At 44.6% G+C, this 21,230-nt stretch overlaps 2 protein-coding genes across 3 annotated transcripts; one reads left to right on the top strand and one right to left on the bottom strand.

The window, feature by feature from the left end:
* Positions 1–1,481: 1,481 nt before the first annotated feature.
* cfap57 (cilia and flagella associated protein 57) lies at positions 1,482–15,682 on the bottom strand. Of its 2 annotated transcripts, XM_072687013.1 has the most exons (23): positions 15,621–15,682; positions 14,856–15,014; positions 14,362–14,672; positions 13,441–13,700; positions 12,982–13,156; positions 12,595–12,747; positions 11,734–11,873; positions 10,830–10,995; positions 10,628–10,741; positions 8,689–8,901; positions 8,161–8,334; positions 7,917–8,078; positions 7,256–7,411; positions 7,013–7,106; positions 6,468–6,658; positions 6,124–6,297; positions 5,876–6,034; positions 5,193–5,336; positions 4,908–5,024; positions 3,604–3,738; positions 3,381–3,524; positions 2,334–2,469; positions 1,482–2,006 (listed from the first exon to the last, which is right to left on the bottom strand). In XM_072687013.1, the coding sequence occupies exons 2-23, from the start codon at positions 15,010–15,012 to the stop codon at positions 1,831–1,833; spliced, it is 3,651 nt and encodes a 1,216-aa protein (XP_072543114.1). In that variant the 5' UTR covers positions 15,013–15,014; positions 15,621–15,682; the 3' UTR covers positions 1,482–1,830. The 2 variants fall into 2 exon arrangements, with proteins under 2 accessions (XP_072543114.1, XP_072543115.1); XM_072687014.1 differs by lacking the exons at positions 1,482–2,006; positions 2,334–2,469; positions 3,381–3,524; ... (1 more) ...; positions 4,908–5,024; positions 5,193–5,336 and having other exon boundaries at positions 5,917–6,029.
* A 1,326-nt stretch (positions 15,683–17,008) lies between these two features.
* ebna1bp2 (EBNA1 binding protein 2) lies at positions 17,009–20,338 on the top strand. The gene is made up of 9 exons (XM_072687015.1): positions 17,009–17,204; positions 17,427–17,510; positions 17,612–17,775; positions 17,895–18,018; positions 18,185–18,274; positions 18,357–18,432; positions 18,544–18,631; positions 19,280–19,445; positions 19,643–20,338. The coding sequence occupies exons 1-9, from the start codon at positions 17,130–17,132 to the stop codon at positions 19,688–19,690; spliced, it is 915 nt and encodes a 304-aa protein (XP_072543116.1). The 5' UTR covers positions 17,009–17,129; the 3' UTR covers positions 19,691–20,338.
* The last annotated feature ends 892 nt before the right edge of the window (positions 20,339–21,230 follow it).

Here is a 21,230-nt window from a genome sequence, read left to right on the forward strand (position 1 = left end):
AGCCATCTGATCTCAGAGTGGGATTGTTCTTTTACATGTTAGAAATACGGGCGACCCAGCTGTTCACATCAGGAACAACTGGATCATTGATGCACTGAAGCGAAACACAGTCAGTATCAGTGCAACAATACAGCTTGTGGCTAGCGTTAGCGGAGTAACGTTTACCACAGAATGCATTTATTAAATGTTTAAGTTGCTGTTTATGGAGAAATCGTGAGTCTGTCACTTTTGTAGAGGTGAAAAATACTCAAATACGTTTTAACAAGCCTGTTTACCACCCTGTTATTTCACCTGTGAAAGAAAAAAAGACAACCCCTGCTTTTGTTGGCTGACCCACAGCCACACAGCTTTTAACACTGTAACAAGAACAGGAGCTGCTGTGCTGTCTAGGTCCTCTCAGTGTTCAGTCGGCGCAGTAAGCTAGCTGTAGAGGGTGCAGTAGAGTCTGGTAGGGGTAGCTTTTAGGCTAGCACCTGGTTAAGCACTCTTCTTCGAATGGTGCTTCATCCAGTCAACCTAGCGTTAACTCTTAACCTTTTGTAACCTTACTTCCATATGTAAGTAGTCACTGCGTTTAGCCTTGAAAGGTTTCCGCTAGTTGGTGGGGTTAACACAATTTTGGGGGGCTTTTTGAAGGATTTGGAATCGCCCGTTTTCCAGCTCTGTTTTGGTTCTGCTGGATGTTCTTTTTGAAGGTGGATCAGCAGTGGCATAGCTTAGATTTCTTAGCTAGGGCCCCTTTATTCACTGAGATGTAGGCGAATGTAGAGTAAAGGCTAATTTCTACTTCTATGGAGAGGCATGTGATAACGTACAGAAAGGGCATCAGGGGTGAGTGTAGCTCGCAGAGGCCGTGACCTGCAGAACAGATAACCTGTAGTGAGGAGATGTACCACTTAATGATGTCTTCCAGCGCTCCTTAGTTCGGAGTAAATCCGTCTGTGTGAAGATTCCTACAGAACTTTTTTATACAGATAAACAACACTCCTTTCCTGTTTCCTCGACACGTTTGTAAACAGCGCTCAGACTTTTTTAACGCTCTCTGATGAACATTCAAGATGCCAGTGAGCCCTTACAGCCAGTGGGTGGATCAACTTTAGCATCAGTGCTAGCATATTCTGCCCTAAATCTAAAGCTATATATTTTTTATGTAACACATTCTTTTACTTTCTTAGATTAAAGTATAATCCTATATGAAAGATATTCATATACATTTAATACCATGTTTAGTCATTTAGTCCCGCTCACTCCCATTCAATTGCAGCACCCTCCAGTGTTTTTCAGGGGGGGGGGGGGGGGGGGTTGGTGTAATGGGAGAAACAGGATGAGGCTAGATTGAATGTCATGCAAAATGATAGGCTCGTTTTTTGTTTGAGTGTTTTTGGTCATTTTTATTTTACATTTTTATTTATTTATTTTTATTTAGGCCCCTCAGCCCCCCCCCCCCCCCCCCCCCCCCCTTCACTGGATAGGAGTCTTGCCCAAGGAGTCTTATTGATATAGCAAGTGCTGCTATAGGTGTTCAGGAGGGGACTCAAACCCCAGTCTCCCTAAATGTCACCGTCTTCATTGTGTTACCTGTTGTGTAATCTTGTGTATTAATGGTCTAGACTAATGCTTCTCAAACTGCTCATCAGGAACTGCTAGACAGTGCACATTTTGGCCCTCTGTTAAGGAATAAATGGTGTCCATCTGCAGTGCTGGAGGGCCTTAGCCAGACCCTTAAGAATCAACCATATATGCGTACCGAACACAACATCTCCCAATACTTTCATCTGGACTAGAAAGGTAACAGAGTTTATTGGGAGCCCAGTATGGGCCTATTGGTGTTTATGTGGTCAGGGCAGGTAGTTTGGTGCTGGACGACGGGGTGGACAGTGCAAGAGTTTGGCTGGGACCCTGCAGCTCCTGCCTGAGCCTCTGGATCTCCACACGCTGCAGCTGGATAATTCGCTCAGCCTCCTCCTCGAAGTTCAGCCGTGTGACTGTACCCGCTGAAGCCGGCGCTGAGGTGGGAACAAAGTCAAAAACAAAAGTGAGGAGATATACACTATATGGACAAAAGTATTGGGACACCTGCTTGTTTATTTTTTTCTGTCCTTTTTACCAGGAGTATTGCTGTGAGGATTTGATTGCACTGGATCATCACCTCATCATCTTAAAGTCCTCAATGCTGGGGGGCTTTATACCCCTCTAACCCATGCCTGGCATTCTATTCTATTGGCAGTCTACTGACTTCTCCACAGGGACTGGACAAGCTGTGTGTGTGCATTAGCACATCTGTGTCCACAATGTGTGCATCCTAGTGAGTGAGAATTGGAAACGTGGCTTACTCCTGATGTCTGTGGAGCTCCTGGGCTTGTTCTTCTTATTAAGGCCTATCTGGGTTTCGTAGTCATGGACCTGTGCTCGGACCAACCTCAGCTCCTTCCGCAAATCGTTAATCTCTTGAATCAGAGAGACGTTCTCCTGCACGAGCAAAACACACAGCATGTTCACGCCAACAGTGCAACTAGAAAACAGGGGTCATTCCGAAACCAGCCCAGGAAATCAGAAGCACAGACTCGAACTCGTCAGTACTGATAGTAAATGTAATTCATCACTGTAATGACATAAACGGCATGGACAAAAGTATTGGGACATTGCTCATTCATTGTTTCTTCTAAAACCAAGGGTATTAAAAAGAGTTTCTCCTGCTTTTGTTGGAGTAACTGTCTCTACTGTCCAGGGAAGAAGGCTTTCTAGGCTAGACTTTGGAGGGTTTGGGCGTTAGTGAGGTCAAGGACGTTGGACGATCACCACCAAAGTACTAGATGGAGCACCAACCATCACTCCAGAGAACACAGTTCTTCCACTGCTCCACAGCTCAATGCTGGGGGGCTTTATACCCCTCTAGCCCACGCCTGGCGTTAGGCAGCACTTCTCTACAGGGACCAGACAAACAACTAAATGTAGCTAAATGCATTCGTTAGAAGGGGTGTCCACAAACATTTGGACACATAGTGTAAATAACACACCCACCAGAATTCTAAGTCTAAATTGCTTCATTTTTAAAGCAGCAGTTCACAATTAAAAAAAAGAATTCCTAATTAGTGTTTTTTTTTGTATGTAGGTTGTTTTTGAAGATGAGTGACGGGACGTGACATCTGGGCTCAATGATCAGTCGTGGTTATCTGATTTTTTTCCTGAACTGTTCCTTTCATCATGAAAGTGCCTTACAGGTTTACATGTTTAGTGCTGAAACAATGCAGTGATCAGACCCAACAGCCAGCTCTCACAAATACCGCACCGACTGGCTGAACATGAGGGAATTCTAATGATCACGAGATCATTGGGGTTCTCCAGTGAAAAAACAGGAGAACATGAGAAAGCTCCCCCACCTTCATGATCTTCACTTTGGCCGCCCGGTGGACTTCTGTGTCTTTGGCCAATTTCTTCTTCAGAGAGGCCACGTTCCTCTCCAGATGCTCCCTCTGCCTGCTGTACTCCTTCTGGATGTCTGCGTCCACACCGACTATCTCCACCTACCGCAGAAACCATGCTCAGTCTGGTACGAGTTTACTGAGGTGTGCGGATGTGTGTGTATGTGTGTGCATGTCTTACCACGTCTGACTGTTGGACATAGTGCTCATAAAGTTCTCGGATGCTGTCTTTCAGCTTTTTGGGTTCCTGGATGAACCCCACGCAGCTGTGGAGGTCAATCTTAAACCTCCGCACCAGAGCCTCCACGTCCCTGACCTGGGAAGACGAGACCGTTATACTGGCCCAGGTGGTGCTTTTCCTATTTATTAATCATACCTAATTTTAATTACTCATACTTAATACTCATTACTCATAAATATGTATTACACTAATTATTAGGTGCCTTACAGGTTTGCATGTTTAGTGCTGAAATAATGCAGTGATCGGACCAAACAGCCAGCTCTGACAAAACCCGCACCGACTGGCTAAGTATGTATAACTCATACTAAGTACTTATTACTACAGCCTGATTATTAACAGGTAGTACTAATAATGAATAAATATTACTTATACTAAGTACATATTACTTATACATATACGTACATATACGTAATATCTGATTAATATGTACTACACATAATTAATGTTATACTTAATACTTTCTACTACCTAATACATTTAATTCATACTTAATTATGATGTACTAATCATAATTAATATGTATTATGCATACTAATTACTCATACCTAATTAAATTATTAGTCATCCCTAATACTTATTACTCATAGTTATTACTCATTCCTACTACTTATGACTTATACTTACAGCTCATACTTAATACTTTTTAAACATATTACTTATTACTCATAATTAATATGTATTACACTAATTACGAATTACTCCTACTTAATACTCATTATCAAGCTTATTACGTATTACTCATAAGTTCATGTAATAAGTATTATGTATTACACAAATTATGGATTACGCACTTATGACTTACATACTTAATACTCATACTAATTACATATTACTCACACTTATGACTTATTCATACATATTACTTATTACTTATACTTTTTAAACATATTACTTATTACTCATAATTAATATGTATTACACTACACTAATTTACTCTTATTACTTATTACTCATCCTTAATACTCATTACTAAGCTTATTACAAATTAATACTTATTAATTATGAGTAATAAGTACTACGTATTATGTATTGCACTTATTATGGATTACTCACATGTATTACTTATTACTCACTCTTATTATTTATTACTCATACTTAATACTCATTACTATGTTTATCATGATTATTTCGTATCATAAAAATATCTTCAAGCAGCGTAAGCAGAGCATCCTCCAGGGTGGAGACAACTCAGCAGTGAAACGGACATACGTAGAAGCACAGTAGTGTACAATGTCATTGCCAACCCTCTGCATCTCCTTGTGCATCTCTTTGTCCGTAGCTTTGAGCTTCAGCTTCAGTTCAGCGATGGTCAGCTCCAGCTGAGTGTTCTTCTTGTGGAACTGCTCCAGTTCTCCCTCCATCTGACAAAAACACCATCTTCTGATCAGCAGTGAGTAAGACGCTGTGACTAAGCAGCACAGTGACGTTTGCTGCTGACTGTTAGGAAGCAGTTTCAAGCTGAGCACCGAAAGTGTTCTCACAAATCTCACAGACCCCTCCGCTAACCTCTGCGGGGCTAAATCTCCCACCTCTTGTATCTGCTCCTTCATCGCTTTGATGGCGTTCTCTCTCGGCTCGATTTGCTTCTTCAGCTCGTTGATTTTGTAGTCCAGAACAAACCTGAACTTCTCCAGCTCCTGGTTCTTCTTCTTTAGATCGTAGATGTGCTTCTCCTGCAGGGGCAGAACAGAGGGCCGCCTGATCTATTGTCCAGCTCACTCTGTCTCGATGGTTAATGGCTAGCTTATTCTGCAGTGCTACACCAAGCAGCAACAAACTACAGTAATTCATCTTAGACAGGCTTATTACACATATGTGGCCCAGATCTTCTATTATAAGTCCTGAATGCGGACGACCTTAATCCTGCGAAAACACTGTAAATGTAATCCATCCATTGATTTATGAGCAGGCAGAGCGCTAAGAGAACAGTGGCCAGAATACCGTCACACTCTGTACTCTTTTCATAAACCCTCAGTTTCAGAGGAAAATCTCATTTACATACTTTTCCTGGCCACTGTTTAACTAGCTAACTAACTTGCAGGCTAAGAATCCTCCACAAGGTGGTGCTATTAAAACTTCACAGCAGAATTTAGTGGCTGGGTGCAGGGAGCAGGTAGCCGAGGAGATCCGCTGCCTGCCGTCCACCCACCACCTGGCTTACCTGGTTCTTCTCCTCTAGATACTGTACTTGAGCTCATGGTGTCTGTATCACCTTGTCTTGGATGGTCCCATCTCTCTCCTGGACCTCCCTCTTCAGGCCCAGAATGTCCTTCTCCAGAGACTTGATGACTCCCTGCAGCTTGTTCTGCTCCAGCTTTAGCTTATCGATCTCCAGGTTCCTGTCATCGATCTCCCGCTGCAGGCTGCTGAACTACACAGCACAACAACATGCGTATGCTTAAACCACTTCACACAGACACAGGCCGGCCTGTCTACTCAGCACACAGTGCAGCTACAGACCTTCTTTTTCATGACCCCGGTCTCTCCCTTGAGCTTCACGTTGGTGTCCTTCTCTTCCCGAAGCTTGCGCTCGTATTTGACGCGGATGTCCTGCAGCTCGCGGTCGCCGTCCTCCTCCATCTGTTTCTTTATCTCTTCAAATTCTCGCACCTGCTGCCGCGACTCGTCCTGACACTGGAAGAAGAAGATGAAGAACATCAAACCGAGGTGAAGGCACTTCTACCACAGCTAAAATCAGAACGGGTTCACCATTTCCAGGCCAAGACAGGTCCAAGACTATCACTAGTCTTTACAGAGTCTAAGGGGGGTCGAGACCAAACTAATGATCAGCATGGCGTCCTCACCTGGCCTAATGTTTGGACTTTCTCCTGCATCTGGGTCTCGTAAAACTGCGTGATCTCCTTCAGGGCGTGGACCTTGCTGTCCTCCAGCTGTTGCAGCTTTTCCTCGTAGCTCTCTTGCATCCGCTGCAACTTCAGCTGCAGCTCCTGGTGTTTCTCGTACTCCAGCATCAACTTCTGGTTGTTGGTGGACTCTGTGAACGCAAGGTCCTGCAAGTCTTAGCAAACCTGCACTAGCATATAGCCATTACCCAAGCCTAGAGTTCCATTTAAGGTGGAACGGAAAGTTGGAGTAAGCATGAAACGGCTGAGAATCCTGTCTGTTAATGGCAGTCTTCTAGGCGCTCTGCTCTGATCCACTATCACTGGATCGGACCGGGTCATACCGAGCCAACTGAGCAACTCCAGCGGCTTCTGTAATTGGTCATTAATCGCAATAATTGCAAAACACTCAATTAATTGTGATACTGATTTGAGGTCAAATCGCCCAGAGCTACGTAAGCGACATTCTAACAGAGTTAACAGTCAGTATAACTGGTCATATCTACCCAGGTCCTGCTGCTCTTTGCTATGCTTCTCCAAGACCTCACTCAGGGCCTCTTGATGCACCTGTGCTTGCTTCTCCTTCTCCGTTTTCAAGACCTGCAGCGAGATAAAGAGTTATACTCCCTTTCTATCCTGTAAACTGTAGATGGTCCCACCAATTCATGTCTGTGCAACATAACGTTCTCCACAAACCATCATATTTGCTGTGTTTCGTAACGTGGCTAGGCTGCTGATTTATCACTAACCTGGTTTTCGGTCTTCAGTGACTCTATCTGCTGGATGAACTTCTGGGTGAGCTCTTTGATCTTCTCGCTGTAGTTCATGTCCTTCAGCCGCAGCTGGTACTCATTCTCCATCTTCAGCTCGTCCACCCTGGTCTTCAGCTCCAGCATGATTTGATTCTGGATGATGATGAAGTTCATCACACACAGTCATTCCATAAGGGCTGAAGTACAGCACAAATCACTGCAGTTCCAAATACATCATGCGCTGTTTCACTCCTTTGACCCGGTACAGAGGCCTACACTTCAGTGATTTACCCTCATAACTGCATTCCTCACAACAGGATAAAAGGTTAAAACAAGAGGTTCTACAAGGGTTCCTTCATAAGAGTAACCATGACAACATTGGGACCATGATTGGGATGCTTAAGTAGTTCTGATGGATGGAAACCTTTTGTAGACGGGTCTAGTCAGCACAAAAGAGGTTCGTCCAACATTACATAGACTTGATCAACTACAGTCCAGTGCAGCAGGAGGAACAGAAATTTGACACATCAGAAACGTCGTAGTTTTGAGATACCGCGGTATACGGTATTACCATTATACTGCCCAAGCCCAATTCAAGGATACAGCATCAGCAACCTGTAATGCTGAATATTACCACTCAAAGCATGCTTGTGTTTACCTTTTCCTCTAGATCAGACTTGGTAATGAGGATCTCCTCTGCGTAGCTGATTTCTTTGTCTCTCTTCAGCGCTCTGCCTTCTTTGTCGATAATTTTCCAGATAAGGAGACAGCCATCCTCTGAAACCGTGAGCAGGTACTGGTCATCAAACGTGACCATCATCTGTAGACACACGGCACCGTCAGCATGATGATGCTACCGACAGAAAACTCCAGAGGGATGACCTTTTCCCTCGCACACTTACTTTAGTGATGGGCGCAGAATGGGCCTGGTACTCTGTCCAGTCTGTTTGCAAGGGTAGCGGGTATTTGATGGCCCTCACCGTCCCAAAGGCAGTCCCTGTGAAGAGAGCCCGTCCTGAGCGGGTTATGGCGATGGTTGTGAAGGCAACGTCATCTGAAGGCATTTCCCTTAGGATCTGCGGCAAGAACGAATGGAAGGAATTTTGTAAGCTTGCTCAAGGCATGAAGTGACTTTATGAATGTTAATGTGACTGCCGTTGGGCTGTGGTGTTACCAGGATTAGAACCTATGTCCTACCAATTACAAGACAGTTCACCAGTCTAGAAACTGCATCTGTGTCCAAGAAAGACTTTTTTATTGTTTTATATGGTGGACTCTCACAGATCTAAGGTGGCATAACTGTCTAACTGCCTGCTTGTCAAAAGCCAGAATGTCATAGGTTCGAATCCCAACATGCCAGACTTGACATTTTGTCCTATAGATCCACATACAACAAAACCCCCATAGTGAAATGATCAGTCTGGACATGCCTGGCAGTCCTGGATCTCCTTTACGGTGCAGTCACTTCCCACAGCAAAGATGGTTTTGTTGTCGGGGGACAGGGTCACGCCAGCGTAGCTGCAGGACTTGAGCACGCTCTCAGACTCGCGCTTTCCATTGAGAGCGTTCCACTCATACACGGCTCCGTCCATCCCGCACGAGACCAGACGGCTGTCGTCAGCACTCCACGCGATCGACCGCACCTGGGGAGTCCAATCAGAGCTCAGGCTTGGGTAATGGATATAGGCATATATCTTTAATAATGGTCTTAATGTGCTTTTAGAGGCTGTCTGGGTGCTTTTGTAGGCGGGATAAAGATCAAGGAGGTGAAGGGTGAGGCATTAATTCAGCTATATTTCACCACCATTTCATCATTTACTATTGATTACTGATTGCGTGCTTTTAGGCTATCATTATGATAGTGTGACATCATGAATTTATGATGCCTAGAACCGGGGTGGACAAAATAATGAAAACACCACATGAAACTTGCTCTCATGGGTGATTTTATCAGAAACATCTACCATATAGTATCATCTGCTACTGCACAGTCTAATCAGGCCCCCTCTACCATGTTCTTCAGTAGAAAGGGACCACCACTGACCAAATATTAGATAGTGGTGCATTTTAGGACAGCAGTGACACTGGTATAGTAGTGTTGATGATAGTGTTTGTTATGCAGGTATAAGTGTATCAGGCCCAGTGTTTTCACTGTTCGGTTGAGAGTGGGTCCAACACCCAAGAATATCCAGCCAAGTGCAGATATCCTTTTTGGTGAGTTTCCTTGGTCTTACTTGTTACAGTTCTTGTCCTTCAGCTGTGACTGGTACTCATTCTCCATATGTAACTACTCCACCTTGGTCTTCAGCTCCAGCATGATTTGATTCTGGAAGTGCCTGATGAGGCTAAAGACCAGCAAAATCACTGTGGTTCAAAGTACATCCTAGCTAGGGGGTTCTTATTAAAGGCAATAGTTCTATATAGAACAAAGTGCACCTACTTTATATAGTTTCTTCTGAAAATAAGGCTATTAAAAGAGTTTATCCTGCTTTTGTTGGAGTAACTGTCTCTACTGTCCAGGGAAGAAGACTTTGGAGCGACAAGGACATAAGTCACCACCCCACTTCACCCCCAACTCATCCCAAAAGTATTGGATGGAGCACCACCACCATCATTCCAGAGAGCACAGTTCTTCCAATGCTGGGGGGCTTTATACCCCTCTAGCCCACACCTGGCATTAGGCAGAGTCCTATTCTATTGGCAGATCCTAAACAAGCTGTGTGTGCATTTGCACATATATGTCAGAAATGGATACAACTTGGGTGCACAGTAAATCGGTGTATGTATTCATTAGAAGGGGTATCCACAAACATTTGGCCATGTCATGTCCTACAGTTGCGGCTGGTGCTCGTTCTCCATCTTTAACTCCATCACCCTGGTCTTCAGCTCCAGCATGACTTGATTGGGGGTGATGATACCGCCCCTAATGATGCTGAAGACCAACAAAACATCACAGTGGTTCCAAGTATGTCGTACCTGAGGGTTTTTTCATGTGGTGTTTCCGTTACTGGCAGCAAGAGGCATCAGTAGACCGCTGTACTTTAAAACGTCCTCATGTGCTGGACAAATAGCGAGGGTGACTGCTCTCGGGGCCGAGCGCTTGATCTTCAGATGTTCTTAAACTCGCAACTGCAGTGGCAGCTGATTCATATCAGATGGCAAAATGTGCTCTGTTGATCTTGTTCTATTTAAGGGTTCAGCCATATGGCACTGATGACTTTCTCAAAAACAGCTGAGCTTTACTAAATGAGTCCAGGCTTCTGCTGCCCTGAAACACATGGTCCTCCAACAGCCAAGCCAGATCTGCCCCGATGCTCTGAAGCTCATGTGCGCTGCAGAAGGACAAAGCATTGAAGTACTGGTACGAACCTTCCCGTTGTGGCCCTTCAGGTTCAGGACGTTGTCGAACATGGTGGTGGAGTAGATATGGATCACGTTGCCATTGACGGCGGCGAACATGTGTCCGCCATGGCTGAAGACGCACTGTGGACAGAGAGGACAGTGAGGTTTTACCACACTCTCATGGATGCAGCTTGTATGAAGCGTAAATGAGAAAGTAAAAGAGCGTCACCTCTCTGCAGCCGCGCACCGTGAACTCCTTGAAGGTACGGATGTCGTCGATGAGCAGGTTCATGAGCCGGATCTTGTCAGAGAATCCCACCAGGATGAAGAGCCCAGAGGGGTGGAGAGCCACACTGTACGACTCCTCCTGGAACTCCTTATACAGCTCCAGAGCACTGCAGCAAACCAGCTTCCATTAAAAGTCTGGACACCCCAAGAGATTTCAGCTCGCAGATATGTCATTTCTACCATGGTCTCAAATTTTAAAGCTTTACAAAAGTTTCCTCAAACCTCGGCCCACCAATCATCAGCCATGGGCTCCTCAAAGCAGCTACCTAGCACATAGACATAACTGATGCCCATAAGAAAGGGCAGTTAACAGGAACAGTCGAGGTCAACTTGAAGAACTAGAAAAAACAAAAGACTAGAAGAATCAAGACCCCTGCTTCTCCGTTTGCCCGCAAAAGGAGCTGAAAGTCAGCAGTAAAGCTGTATCTGAGCAGAATGTCCTCGAGGCTGCTCAGCCTGGATCTCTCAGGCTGACGATCAGTTTCTCTGGTGCCAGCAGAAGGTCCCTAACCGCTCCATCAGACCAGAGAGCACAGGCTTCAAATTAAATGCATGACTTCTCTGTCCTGCTGAACCTTGAGATGAATTAACTCTCAGAACTAAGTGCTGTCCAGTGAAGTGAAATGCTACTCTGGAAAAAAATTAGACCAGCGCGCTTTCTGGCCAGCTGAAGGAATGAAAATGGCCAGAAAGCAGAAATGATAACAAATAGTGGAGGAACTCTCTGAGAGAACCTCCGTCCAGCGTTCTGTGCCAGGAAAACCTGAACCAGGAAAACCTGAACCAGGTTGGGTTTTGCATGGAGCTGCTTCCTAAGGCCCATCTGCATCACTCCACATTCTTACTTGGTTTCGAAGTTCCAGATGCGAACAGAATGGTCCAGCGAGCAGGTGGCGATCAGGGGTTTACGCATGCAGATGGACAGGCCAGTGATGCTGCCAGAGTGGAAGGACTGAGACAGGAACTCGAACTGGGCCTGTTCACCCTGAAAAAAGCGCAGTGGAGCAAAGAGCGCTGGTTAGTTTGGCACACATGCAAACATGCTACTACAGATAAGGAGAGAGAGGACCTAGAGGGGACCTAGTGAAACTGATTCCTTTGCAGAAGATCTTAAAGGTGCCCTAGAATGGAGTACCAGTGCATGGAACTGACAAACCGAGGCCAATTCCAAACTCCCAAAACTGTTACATCACAGTCTTGACTCATTCACAGTCTCTTTACACCCCCAACTTTACATAACCCCACCCACCAGAGGCAGCCTTTCAAACCGTATGAAAGGCCTAGGAAGCGCTGCGTGAAGCAAATTGGTGCAAGACGGGTGCTAGGCTAAAGGCTAACCCAGCTCTTTAGCTAGCTGACCACACACCGTACCGACCTCCCCCACCAGTACTCAATGAAAGGATCAGCATGTTTCACTTAACAGTAGAATAACAGGGTGGTAAATAAGCTTGTTAAACTGCATCTGAGTATTTCCCACCCCGACTCCCCGAGTAAATGCTTTCTATGGCACCTCTTGAGATACCTTGAGATTAAAACCTGCCTGCTGGAATGTAGCTACCATAAGGTTTGAGATGTTTGGACTGTACATCGAGCAGATAGCTAATCTGTCAACCTGACTAGGCTAGATTTACTACCCAAACAATGAGGCTAAAGTTGGCTTCTTATGTACATGATTTTAAAGTGTCCTATAAGTCGTAGGTCCCTACCTTGGTCATCTCAACCGAGGAGAGGGTGATGTGGTACAGCTGGCCACGGTCAGTGCTGGTGGCCAGCGTCTCCTCTGAGGGGCTGATGCACATGGTGGTGATCTCTTGCTGTTCCGCCTGGCTCGGGTCATTACCGCAGGGGTCCGGGGGGATCTGGAGATCGGAGCAGACAGCACGGTTTGTGACACCTACATATCTTGGAGCCTGAGGTTGCATCATTCCACTTTCGATTGTCTATGTTCTCCAAAAAAGAGCTTGGTCATCGAAGATCATGTCAAAAGGTCACGAATCGAGTTTAGGACATGCCTAATCTAATGAATGATTGGTGCTAATCGGTGGGCTATAAGCTTCCACCACTTCCCTAAGCTATTCCTCAGCAGCGCTCACCTTTATTTCCCTGGTCTTCCTGTAGCCGTCCTTCTCCTCTGTTTTCTCAAACAGGCACACGGTTCCTGGCCCGGCTGAACAGGCAAAGCCTTTAGAGTAGGCTGTGATGGCCGTCACCCGCGACAATGTGGTCGCCGCAGGGGGGGCGTCCTCCGACTTCCTCTTATCCGTTTTTCTGTCAGGGAGGAGAACTATTAAAGGGTGGTCAGTATACTGTGCAGAAAACGTATAAAAGTATACTGGTCAGTAACAGTGGTAGAAAACCGTTGTAAGTAGGTTTAAAGAGTCGACTCTCGTGTGAGTCGATTCTCAGCTGTGAGTCGACTCCACATACCGAACATATCTTGACTGATCGGCTGCGTCTTGGGTCAGTCCTTAATCGTGGTCATCAGAATTTTCTCTGAACTGTTCGTTGAAGTGATCTCTAACAGATGTTTCCGATAGTGAACATCTACCCACCTCTCAGCCTCCTGGGTGGACGCCTTGCTGGTGGCGCTCATCTCCCAGCGCAGGTCCCCTGACTCGAACACCAGCAACCGGCCCGTCTCCGTGCCAGCAATGACCCTCTCCTCGGACATCCAGGCATGAGACAGGATGTTCTGCGTCTCCAGTTTGACGGAGCTGAACTGCTTCAAGGCCCCTTCGCTGTAGCGGAAGAGCTTGAAGACGCCGTTACCGCTCACACATATCTGCGTGTTGTCCTGAGGGTTGAAGCTGACCTATGAGTGGACAAAGAGCGTAACTAGGACATACAGCTGGCCAGCTCCAAGTCCAAGCTTTTCTCCAAACTATCGCTTCAAAGGTCCAAATATTTGTGGACACCCCTTCTAATGTATTCATTCAGCCACTTTAAGTTGCACCTAAGGCTGACACATGTGCAAATGCACAAACACAGCTTGTCTAGGCCCTGATGAGAAGTACTGACAATAGAATAGGACTCTCTGGAGCAGATCAACATGAACCTATTGCCACCATGCTGCCTAATGCCAGGCGTGGGCTAGAGGGCTATAAAGCCCCCCAGCATTGAGCCATGGAGCAGTGGGAGAACTGTGTTCTCTGGAATGATGGTTGGTGCTTCATCCAATACTTTTGGGATACATTAGGGACTTGGGGATGAGGTGGGGTGGTGATCATCATCCAACATCCTGACCCATACTAATCTCTCTTGTCGCTGAATGCAAACAAATTCTCACAACAATGCTCCTCCAAAATCTAGTACAGAACCTTCTTCCTTGGACAGTAGACACAGTCACTCCAACAAAATCAGGCGAAACTCTTTTTAATGTTCTTGATTTCAGAAGAAACCTTGAATAAGCAGGTGTCCCAATACTTTTGTCCAAATAGTGTATGCATGCTTTGGGCAATGTTTTAATGTTTTACCTGATGGATGGGGCCGGTGCTTGTGGTCTTCACCGTGGCCATGACCTTATGCTTCTCCCAAACCCAGTAGAACAGGGTCCACTCGGGGCCTCCAGCTTGGCCTAGGAGGTATTTAGAGTCGGGGGAGAAGGCCATGCAGACGAACTCCCGCACCGGGACCTCTCCACCGGTCAGCACCTTCCTCTTGCGGCTCTGCTCATGCTGGAGGTCATAAACGGTGATGGTACCCTTCTCCCTGCGCTCCGCCACAGCCAGGTAGCGCCGGTTGGCACTGATGGCCAAAGCCTGCATGCCCTGGCTCCTCTCGGTACCTGAGTAGCAGCGGTTAGAGCACCAGACTATTGATGATAGGGTTGTGGGTTTGATACCCGGCCTCAGCAAGCTCCTCACTGTTGGGCCTTTGAGCAAGACGTTAAAAGTTCTGCACCAACAAAAGTGCTAGCTAGGCCCAGAAACCAACATGGCGGACGCAAAATGTTGTACAGCCCACTCACCTGGAATGAACCTCTGGCATTTTTGGTCGATGTTATAGCGAACGCAGTTGTTTCCACACGGGAAAACGACGGTGTGTTCGTCAAAAAACAAGAGGTTGTTGTTTACTCCAGTCCTGAGACCGAATACATGGTGTGACTGGGCCACCACTGCAGCCATGCCTTGGGAATGCATTAGGGGTTTGAGGGAAATGTGGAAAAGAAGATGTTAAGATGGATTAAATGATAATATGTGTGATATTATATAAGTATTGGGTCTTAATAAGTCAATAAAGGTGCACTGGAGGAGTTACGAAAACGTTAGGTTGCTTAAAACAGGTGGAAACTACCAAAAAGTGGCAAATCCAGGTCCAGGCATTAAGAGTCCACTCCGGGATTTTGCTCCGACTGCCTGGGCGGCTCTGCTGCAGCTCCGCTGCAGCAGAGCCGCCCAGGCAGTCGGAGCAAAATCCCGGAGTGGACTTTTACAAGCCGTTGATTTAAGGTGGATTTTTACTTCCAAGACCTGAATTTATCACTTCTACAAACTACAGCTATCTTCCCTTAGTCTGTAACACCCCAAAACACCCCAAAAACCATCTCAAATAATCCGAATCCCAATTAATCCCAATAAATCCTGCTTGTTTTCGTGTTTCTTTTTTTTCGTCCGCAAATAATTCGCTATTTCTGCGTATTTAAACATTAAAAATGTTGCCAGAAGCAGCTAAATTAAACATAGATAAGTCCTTCAGGGAGTTTTGCCTAGTTTGGTAGCATAGAGAAACTCACCGAGTCACGGAGTGCTGATCGCTACACTGGAGGCTCCGCTAAAGCTTCCTCACGGAGACGAGGTTTACTGTAACCATGGTGACAGCAAGCGGCCGTGTCACCAGAGCAACGACGTATCGATTATTCATATAGCTAATTACTAATTATTAAAAAAAAAAGAATTATAGACCTAAAAAATAGTGTACATAAATAAGTCATATTTAATAAATAAAAACACATATTAATTTATGATTATAGCATATATTATCTATATAATTCAAATCTGTTTCTTTTATATTTTTTATTTGTCTTTATACTATATATTATAATATATATGTTTTAAATTAGTATATATTAGGTTATATGTTTATTTGTGTATGTTATATGTTACTATTATAGTATTAGACAGTATATATATAGAAATGTGTTGTAGTGTATATAGTATTGTGCAGTGTGTGTGTGTGTGTGTGTGTGTGTGTGTATATATATATATATATATATATACCATATTATACACTTGTACAATCACGAACAGGGACTGTAGTAACGCTGTAGTTACTTAGTCAGTACATGCTATACAGCTTTTACAGCATCGACATTTTTAGAAAAATAAATATTTAGGGATTTGGGAAGAAATCAAGTTCAAAAACCTTGTGGAAATGACACTTTAGATACTTTGTAAACACTTTTATAATAATATATTAAATAATAAATTCTATTATATTAAATATTATATATATAATATATATATATATTATATAATAATAAATTAAAATTGCACTATTTTTCTGAAGTATAAACATCATTTTAATTTTGCCATTTAAATTTCTAAATATACAAAAGGAATAAGATTTATATGTGTTGCTACAAAATATGCTTATACAGTCAGTATGATTTTATACAGCTTATAAAGCATCATACTGATCTTTAAAAAGTTCATTTTGGGGCATTTTAAAGGGAGTACGGATGAAACTGCTTGTTGAAATTACACTTCAACAAGTAAACTTTGGAAAAACTTTTATTTTGGCCTCAACAACAGATACAAGTACAGCTATCCATTTAATCATTAAGACAACTAAACAAAATAAAAGTCTTTATTTATCAGTTTCCAGAAGGAATGACGGCATATATGAGTGAATGAATGAAAAATAAATATATAAATATAATAATAGTTACGGCTTTTAAAAGAGCGAGCTTCTGAATATCATATATAACATATTCCACAGTAAAAAACTAAAATAAATGAGATTTAAAGGTATAATGAGAAAGTTTGAGTTAAACATAAAATAATAATAATAATAATAATAATAATAAATAAATAAATAAGTATTTAAAAAAAAAATCTTCACCGCGTTAGAGGCGCGCAGTCCGGGTCGGAACTATTGTCAGAGGAGCGCAGCTTCTACCCGGACAGTTTTTGTGCCCGGGCGGTGTTTGCCCACGCTGTGAGTGGGGATCACACGTGAAGAGAAACGGTAGAGTCTAATAGCGCCGCTTTTAATCATCCTTACAAAGTCTTTCAGTGTTCAAATGGTGGATATGGAGGAGGACAGCCAGCTGGGGAAGGAGTCCGAGGAGGAGTATGAGGAGTTGTCCGACGGGGAGGTGAGAATAGTGATCGTTTAAGGGGCTGTTTTGTAGATTCGACGCTAAAGTGAGGCTAAAGGTGCTCCTATAGGACGGGTCGTTGTTTGGGACTCTTTTGAAGTTCTGTTCATTTTCTCCAGCTTCATTTTAAAATTGAATCACTTTTGATTAATGCTCTATTTTACCTGAGTTGCCTTCAAAGCCACAGGTCACTTAAACCCTCCTCTCATCTCCTTTCAGCTTCAGGAGGCTTTTGCCAAGGGCCTCCTCAAACCTGGCTTGAATATTCCTCTAGAAGAACCAAAGAAGGCCGTCAACGACGTAGTGAGTTCTCTGCTGGTCATCATACTGGAGGAGATCCTGTGCTGTCAGGTGGATTCATGGTTGAGTACTAATACTAACAAACCTCTGTTCTGTTCTCCAAGGATGGTCTCAAGAAGTGCCTGGCTGACTTTAAGAAGAACTTGCCGTGGGTTGAGAGATTGGACCTCACCAACCAACCAGCTGTTGACGTTCTAGCCAAAGCTGAAGGAAGACCGAGCGATGATGACGTCAATGCAGAGGATGATTTCCAGAGGGAAATGTACTTGTAAGTAAGCTTTCTGTTTGGGAGGCCACAAGACTGTTGGGCCTGTGGTCAAATACCTCCTACTGACCCCCAAGACCCCTGTTGATGGAAATAGTTACCCTGTATTGTTGCATCTCCAGCTATCGCCAGGCTCAAGCGACGGTTCTGGAGGCCCTCCCAAAGTTAAAGAAGCTAAAGATTCTTACCAAGCGACCGGACGATTACTTCGCAGAGATGTCCAAGACTGACCAGCATATGCAGAAGGTAGGTTCTTGACCTGCTTTTGCTTCTCTGAACAAACACGGGTTATATAAACTCCTGAGAAAAGTATTGACCAATAGCACGGGCGCTCTGAAGCAAGCATAGACGTAGAGATGTGAAGTCCTCATTCTTCTTGGGAAGGCATAATATTCCTGAGTCTCTTTCGCAGATCAGGAAGAAGCTCATGCAGAAGCAAGTGGCAATTGAGAATTCCGAAAAGGCCAAGAAGCTGAGAGAACAGAGGAAGTACGGCAAGAAGGTCAGCCTTTGCGTCAGCCCTTGTTGCTTTGCTGAACCGGTTAAACAGTTTGAGTTGTTGTTGAGCGTCCGCTGCTTTGCAGGTCCAAGTCGAGGTTCTCCAGAAGAGGCAGAAGGAGAAGAAGAACATGATGATGGCGGTGAAGAAATATCAGAAAGGTATTCTTCTGTAGTGCAGTCAGTAGAACATGTTCCCTCGCCTCTGAAATGTTGGGTGGTTTTTTTTTTTAGGCTTGTGAAAACGCACTCATCAGTGTTGGTGTTCCTCAGGTATGACCGACAAATTGGACTTCTTGGAAGGAGATAAGGAGGGGAAGAACGGACCAGCCTCGTCCAAGAAACCGATGAGCAAAAGAGGGTGAGTGTGACCTCAGCTGTGTTAGAATGATTTATGTACTGCAGGGGGTCTCTCAACACCCCCCCCCCCCCCCCCCTTATTTAGCTAGGCTAAGGACAAAAGTATTGGGACGTTCATGTGGTTTTTTTTCCCCCAAAATCAAGAGTAAGTGTTGATCCTGCTTTTGTGGGAGTAACTGCGTCTGCTGTCCAAGGAAAAGTCATTTTACTAGACTTGGGGAGAGGATTTGATTGCATGCAACAAGAACATTAGTTGTTGAATTATCCCCCCCCCCCCCTTAATGCTGGAGGGCTTTATACCCCTCTGTAGCCCACGCCTGCCCATTAGGCAGCAAGGTTGCCAATAGGTTCATGATGTTTACTTCTCTAAAGGGACTAGATAAGCTGTGTGTGTGCATCTGTGTCAGCAATGGGTGCAGCTTAAAGCTGCATTCATCAGAACGAGTGTCCACAAACATTAGGACATATAGAACATGTAGTTACATGATATACAGACTGGGTTAACTGGATAAATGTTGCATTAGCAGTTAGATCACTGTATGCCTGTGGGCTGATGAGATCTGCTATGGTCATTGCAGGAGAACCGTGTTCTGCTGCTCATTCATTTTTCTCGGAGTAAAACCTGTGCTCTCTCTCTCCCTCTCCTTAGCCCGAGTGCGAAGAGGAAGTACAAGGACCAGAAGTTTGGCTTTGGAGGCAAGAAGAAGGGCAGCAAAAGGAACACGAAAGACAGCCATGATGACGTGTCGGGATTCCGGGCCAAGATGGCCCACGGGAAAGGGGGAAAGAAATTTGGCAAAGGAGGGAAGAAGAATGTAAGACCCCAATAAAAAAACATTATTAAAAATTAACCCGGAGACAGATATATATATATACACGAAATAAAGGTTCCTCAGATGGTTCTTTGAGTGATGCTGTAGAAGAACCGCTTGTAAACCATGTAATGTAAGAACCAGTTCTGTTCTGTTTTCTGATGTTCATATCTTCCCTGTCTGTCCTCGTGTCTTCACAGAAACGACCAGGAAAGGAGACACGGCGGAAAATGAAGGCCCGAAAGTGAGGGATGACTCCAGTTGACGTCCCTAATGTTTCTATCCAGGAGGACTTCTGTTGAGACACTTGATGATTGGGCATTGGGCGTCCACACTGCCACACCTCTCTGCTTCTAGCACACACTCCCGCAGCTTCTGTACGGGCTGTGGTCGATTTGCGTTCTTCAGCTGGGAGGACTGGAAACGTGACTCTTGAAGTAATTCCTTCTTCGTTAGTCGGCTTTCCGGTGCCATTCGAGGACCCCTCGGATTTCTTCTTTTTTTATATCCGTTTTATTCTAAAAGCTGTATGCTGTTCTTGTTGTCTTCCCTCCCTCTCCTCCTTTGAACTCTGCATCATGAACTAATTGGCTGGATATTTGTTCGGGTTACTGCTCCGAGTTTTTTGTAAAGCAACGCTGTGCCCCCCGGGGGTGTTTGTTCCTCACAGTGGTTCTGGGTAGTCCTGGACAGAGAAGGCCCACAGTCTGTTGGCAGAGATGTCCCGTGGTGTGTTTTCCTCTGTAATTGGAATATATACGTTGCGTAAAGAGCGCAGATGCATGTGTTTGCTTTCCGTGAGTCAAGCGTTGACACAGAAACCCAGATCTTTCTGTATGAACTGCTCTTAATTTAGCACCCTTTTCACAATTAAACAGATGAATTCAGCATCTGCACTTGGAACAAGCCCCATGTCACCCCCCCCAAAAAAAAAACAAACAAAAAAAAACACTTATCATCGTTGGCTTCGTTTGCCTATCCGAATCTGACGTGCGTAAATCTGTCTTAAATGCTCCGCTCAGCCCTGCCAGAGGATGATATTAATATTCATGCAAGCATAATGGACGGCTGTGCTAATTGGCTTAGCCGCCCACTGCCCCCGTTTGAAGTCAGTCGCCGGGGCGGTTTGTGTGCCGGCTAAGTTTAGATACACCCAAGAATCTCAAGTCAAGAATTTAATTTGGGGAACCTTCAGCTTTCCTTCAGGGTGCCAGCAAGGGTTGAGCTTCCAACAGTTCCAGGCATGAAGATGCACGTTCAACAGGTTGCTTTTGTAGGGGCCTGGCATGTCTTAAGTGGCTTGGTTTGGTTCCATATCCAAGTTAAAGCCCAAAGAGCTGCGAATCCTAAGATCTGCTGCTTATGAAGATGTTCTGTAGATCTTTGAGAAAGATTAACACGTGAATTTGAGCGTTTGAGTTTATCTGCTACCAGTCGTCCCAGAAAAAAAAAACAGTTTAAAGCAGCAGTGGACTGTCACTTTATTAGAAACACCTGCACTTCAACACATATGGTTCCATTGTGACCCATGGATGGAAGAAATGCGAGTAAGAACCACGTTTTAGATTTCCAAAAGACCCTCACCTGAGGTAAAGGTTCCTTACGCTCTCATATCTCCATAGAAGCATCACTTAAAGAACCTTTTTTTCAACTATATTGAAGTTTTTTTTAATGAGTGTAGAAGAACCTTTAAAGGTCTAAAGCACCGTCACTTGATGAGAAGATTCTTAACCCTCCTACATCTCCATTACAAAAGGGGTTCTTGTGGAGCCATTGGAAGCACCTTCA

The sequence above is a fragment of the Salminus brasiliensis genome, chromosome 9 (assembly GCF_030463535.1).
Source record: "Salminus brasiliensis chromosome 9, fSalBra1.hap2, whole genome shotgun sequence".
In the NCBI taxonomy this organism is placed as follows: Eukaryota; Metazoa; Chordata; class Actinopteri; order Characiformes; family Bryconidae; genus Salminus; species Salminus brasiliensis.

Excerpts from the sequence above, each read along its gene's own strand:
- ebna1bp2 (XM_072687015.1), top strand. The coding sequence starts at position 17,130 with ATGGTGGATATGGAGGAGGACAGCCAGCTGGGGAAGGAGTCCGAGGAG. Across the intron at positions 18,019-18,184 it reads CTGACCAGCATATGCAGAAG|ATCAGGAAGAAGCTCATGCA; the intron begins GTAGGTTCTTGA and ends TCTCTTTCGCAG. Across the intron at positions 18,433-18,543 it reads GGTGAAGAAATATCAGAAAG|GTATGACCGACAAATTGGAC; the intron begins GTATTCTTCTGT and ends GGTGTTCCTCAG.
- cfap57 (XM_072687013.1), bottom strand. The coding sequence starts at position 15,012 with ATGGCTGCAGTGGTGGCCCAGTCACACCATGTATTCGGTCTCAGGACT. Across the intron at positions 5,337-5,875 it reads ATGGGACCATCCAAGACAAG|GAGAAGCACATCTACGATCT; the intron begins GTGATACAGACA and ends CTGCCCCTGCAG. Across the intron at positions 2,470-3,380 it reads CCAAAGTGAAGATCATGAAG|GAGAACGTCTCTCTGATTCA; the intron begins GTGGGGGAGCTT and ends TTGCTCGTGCAG.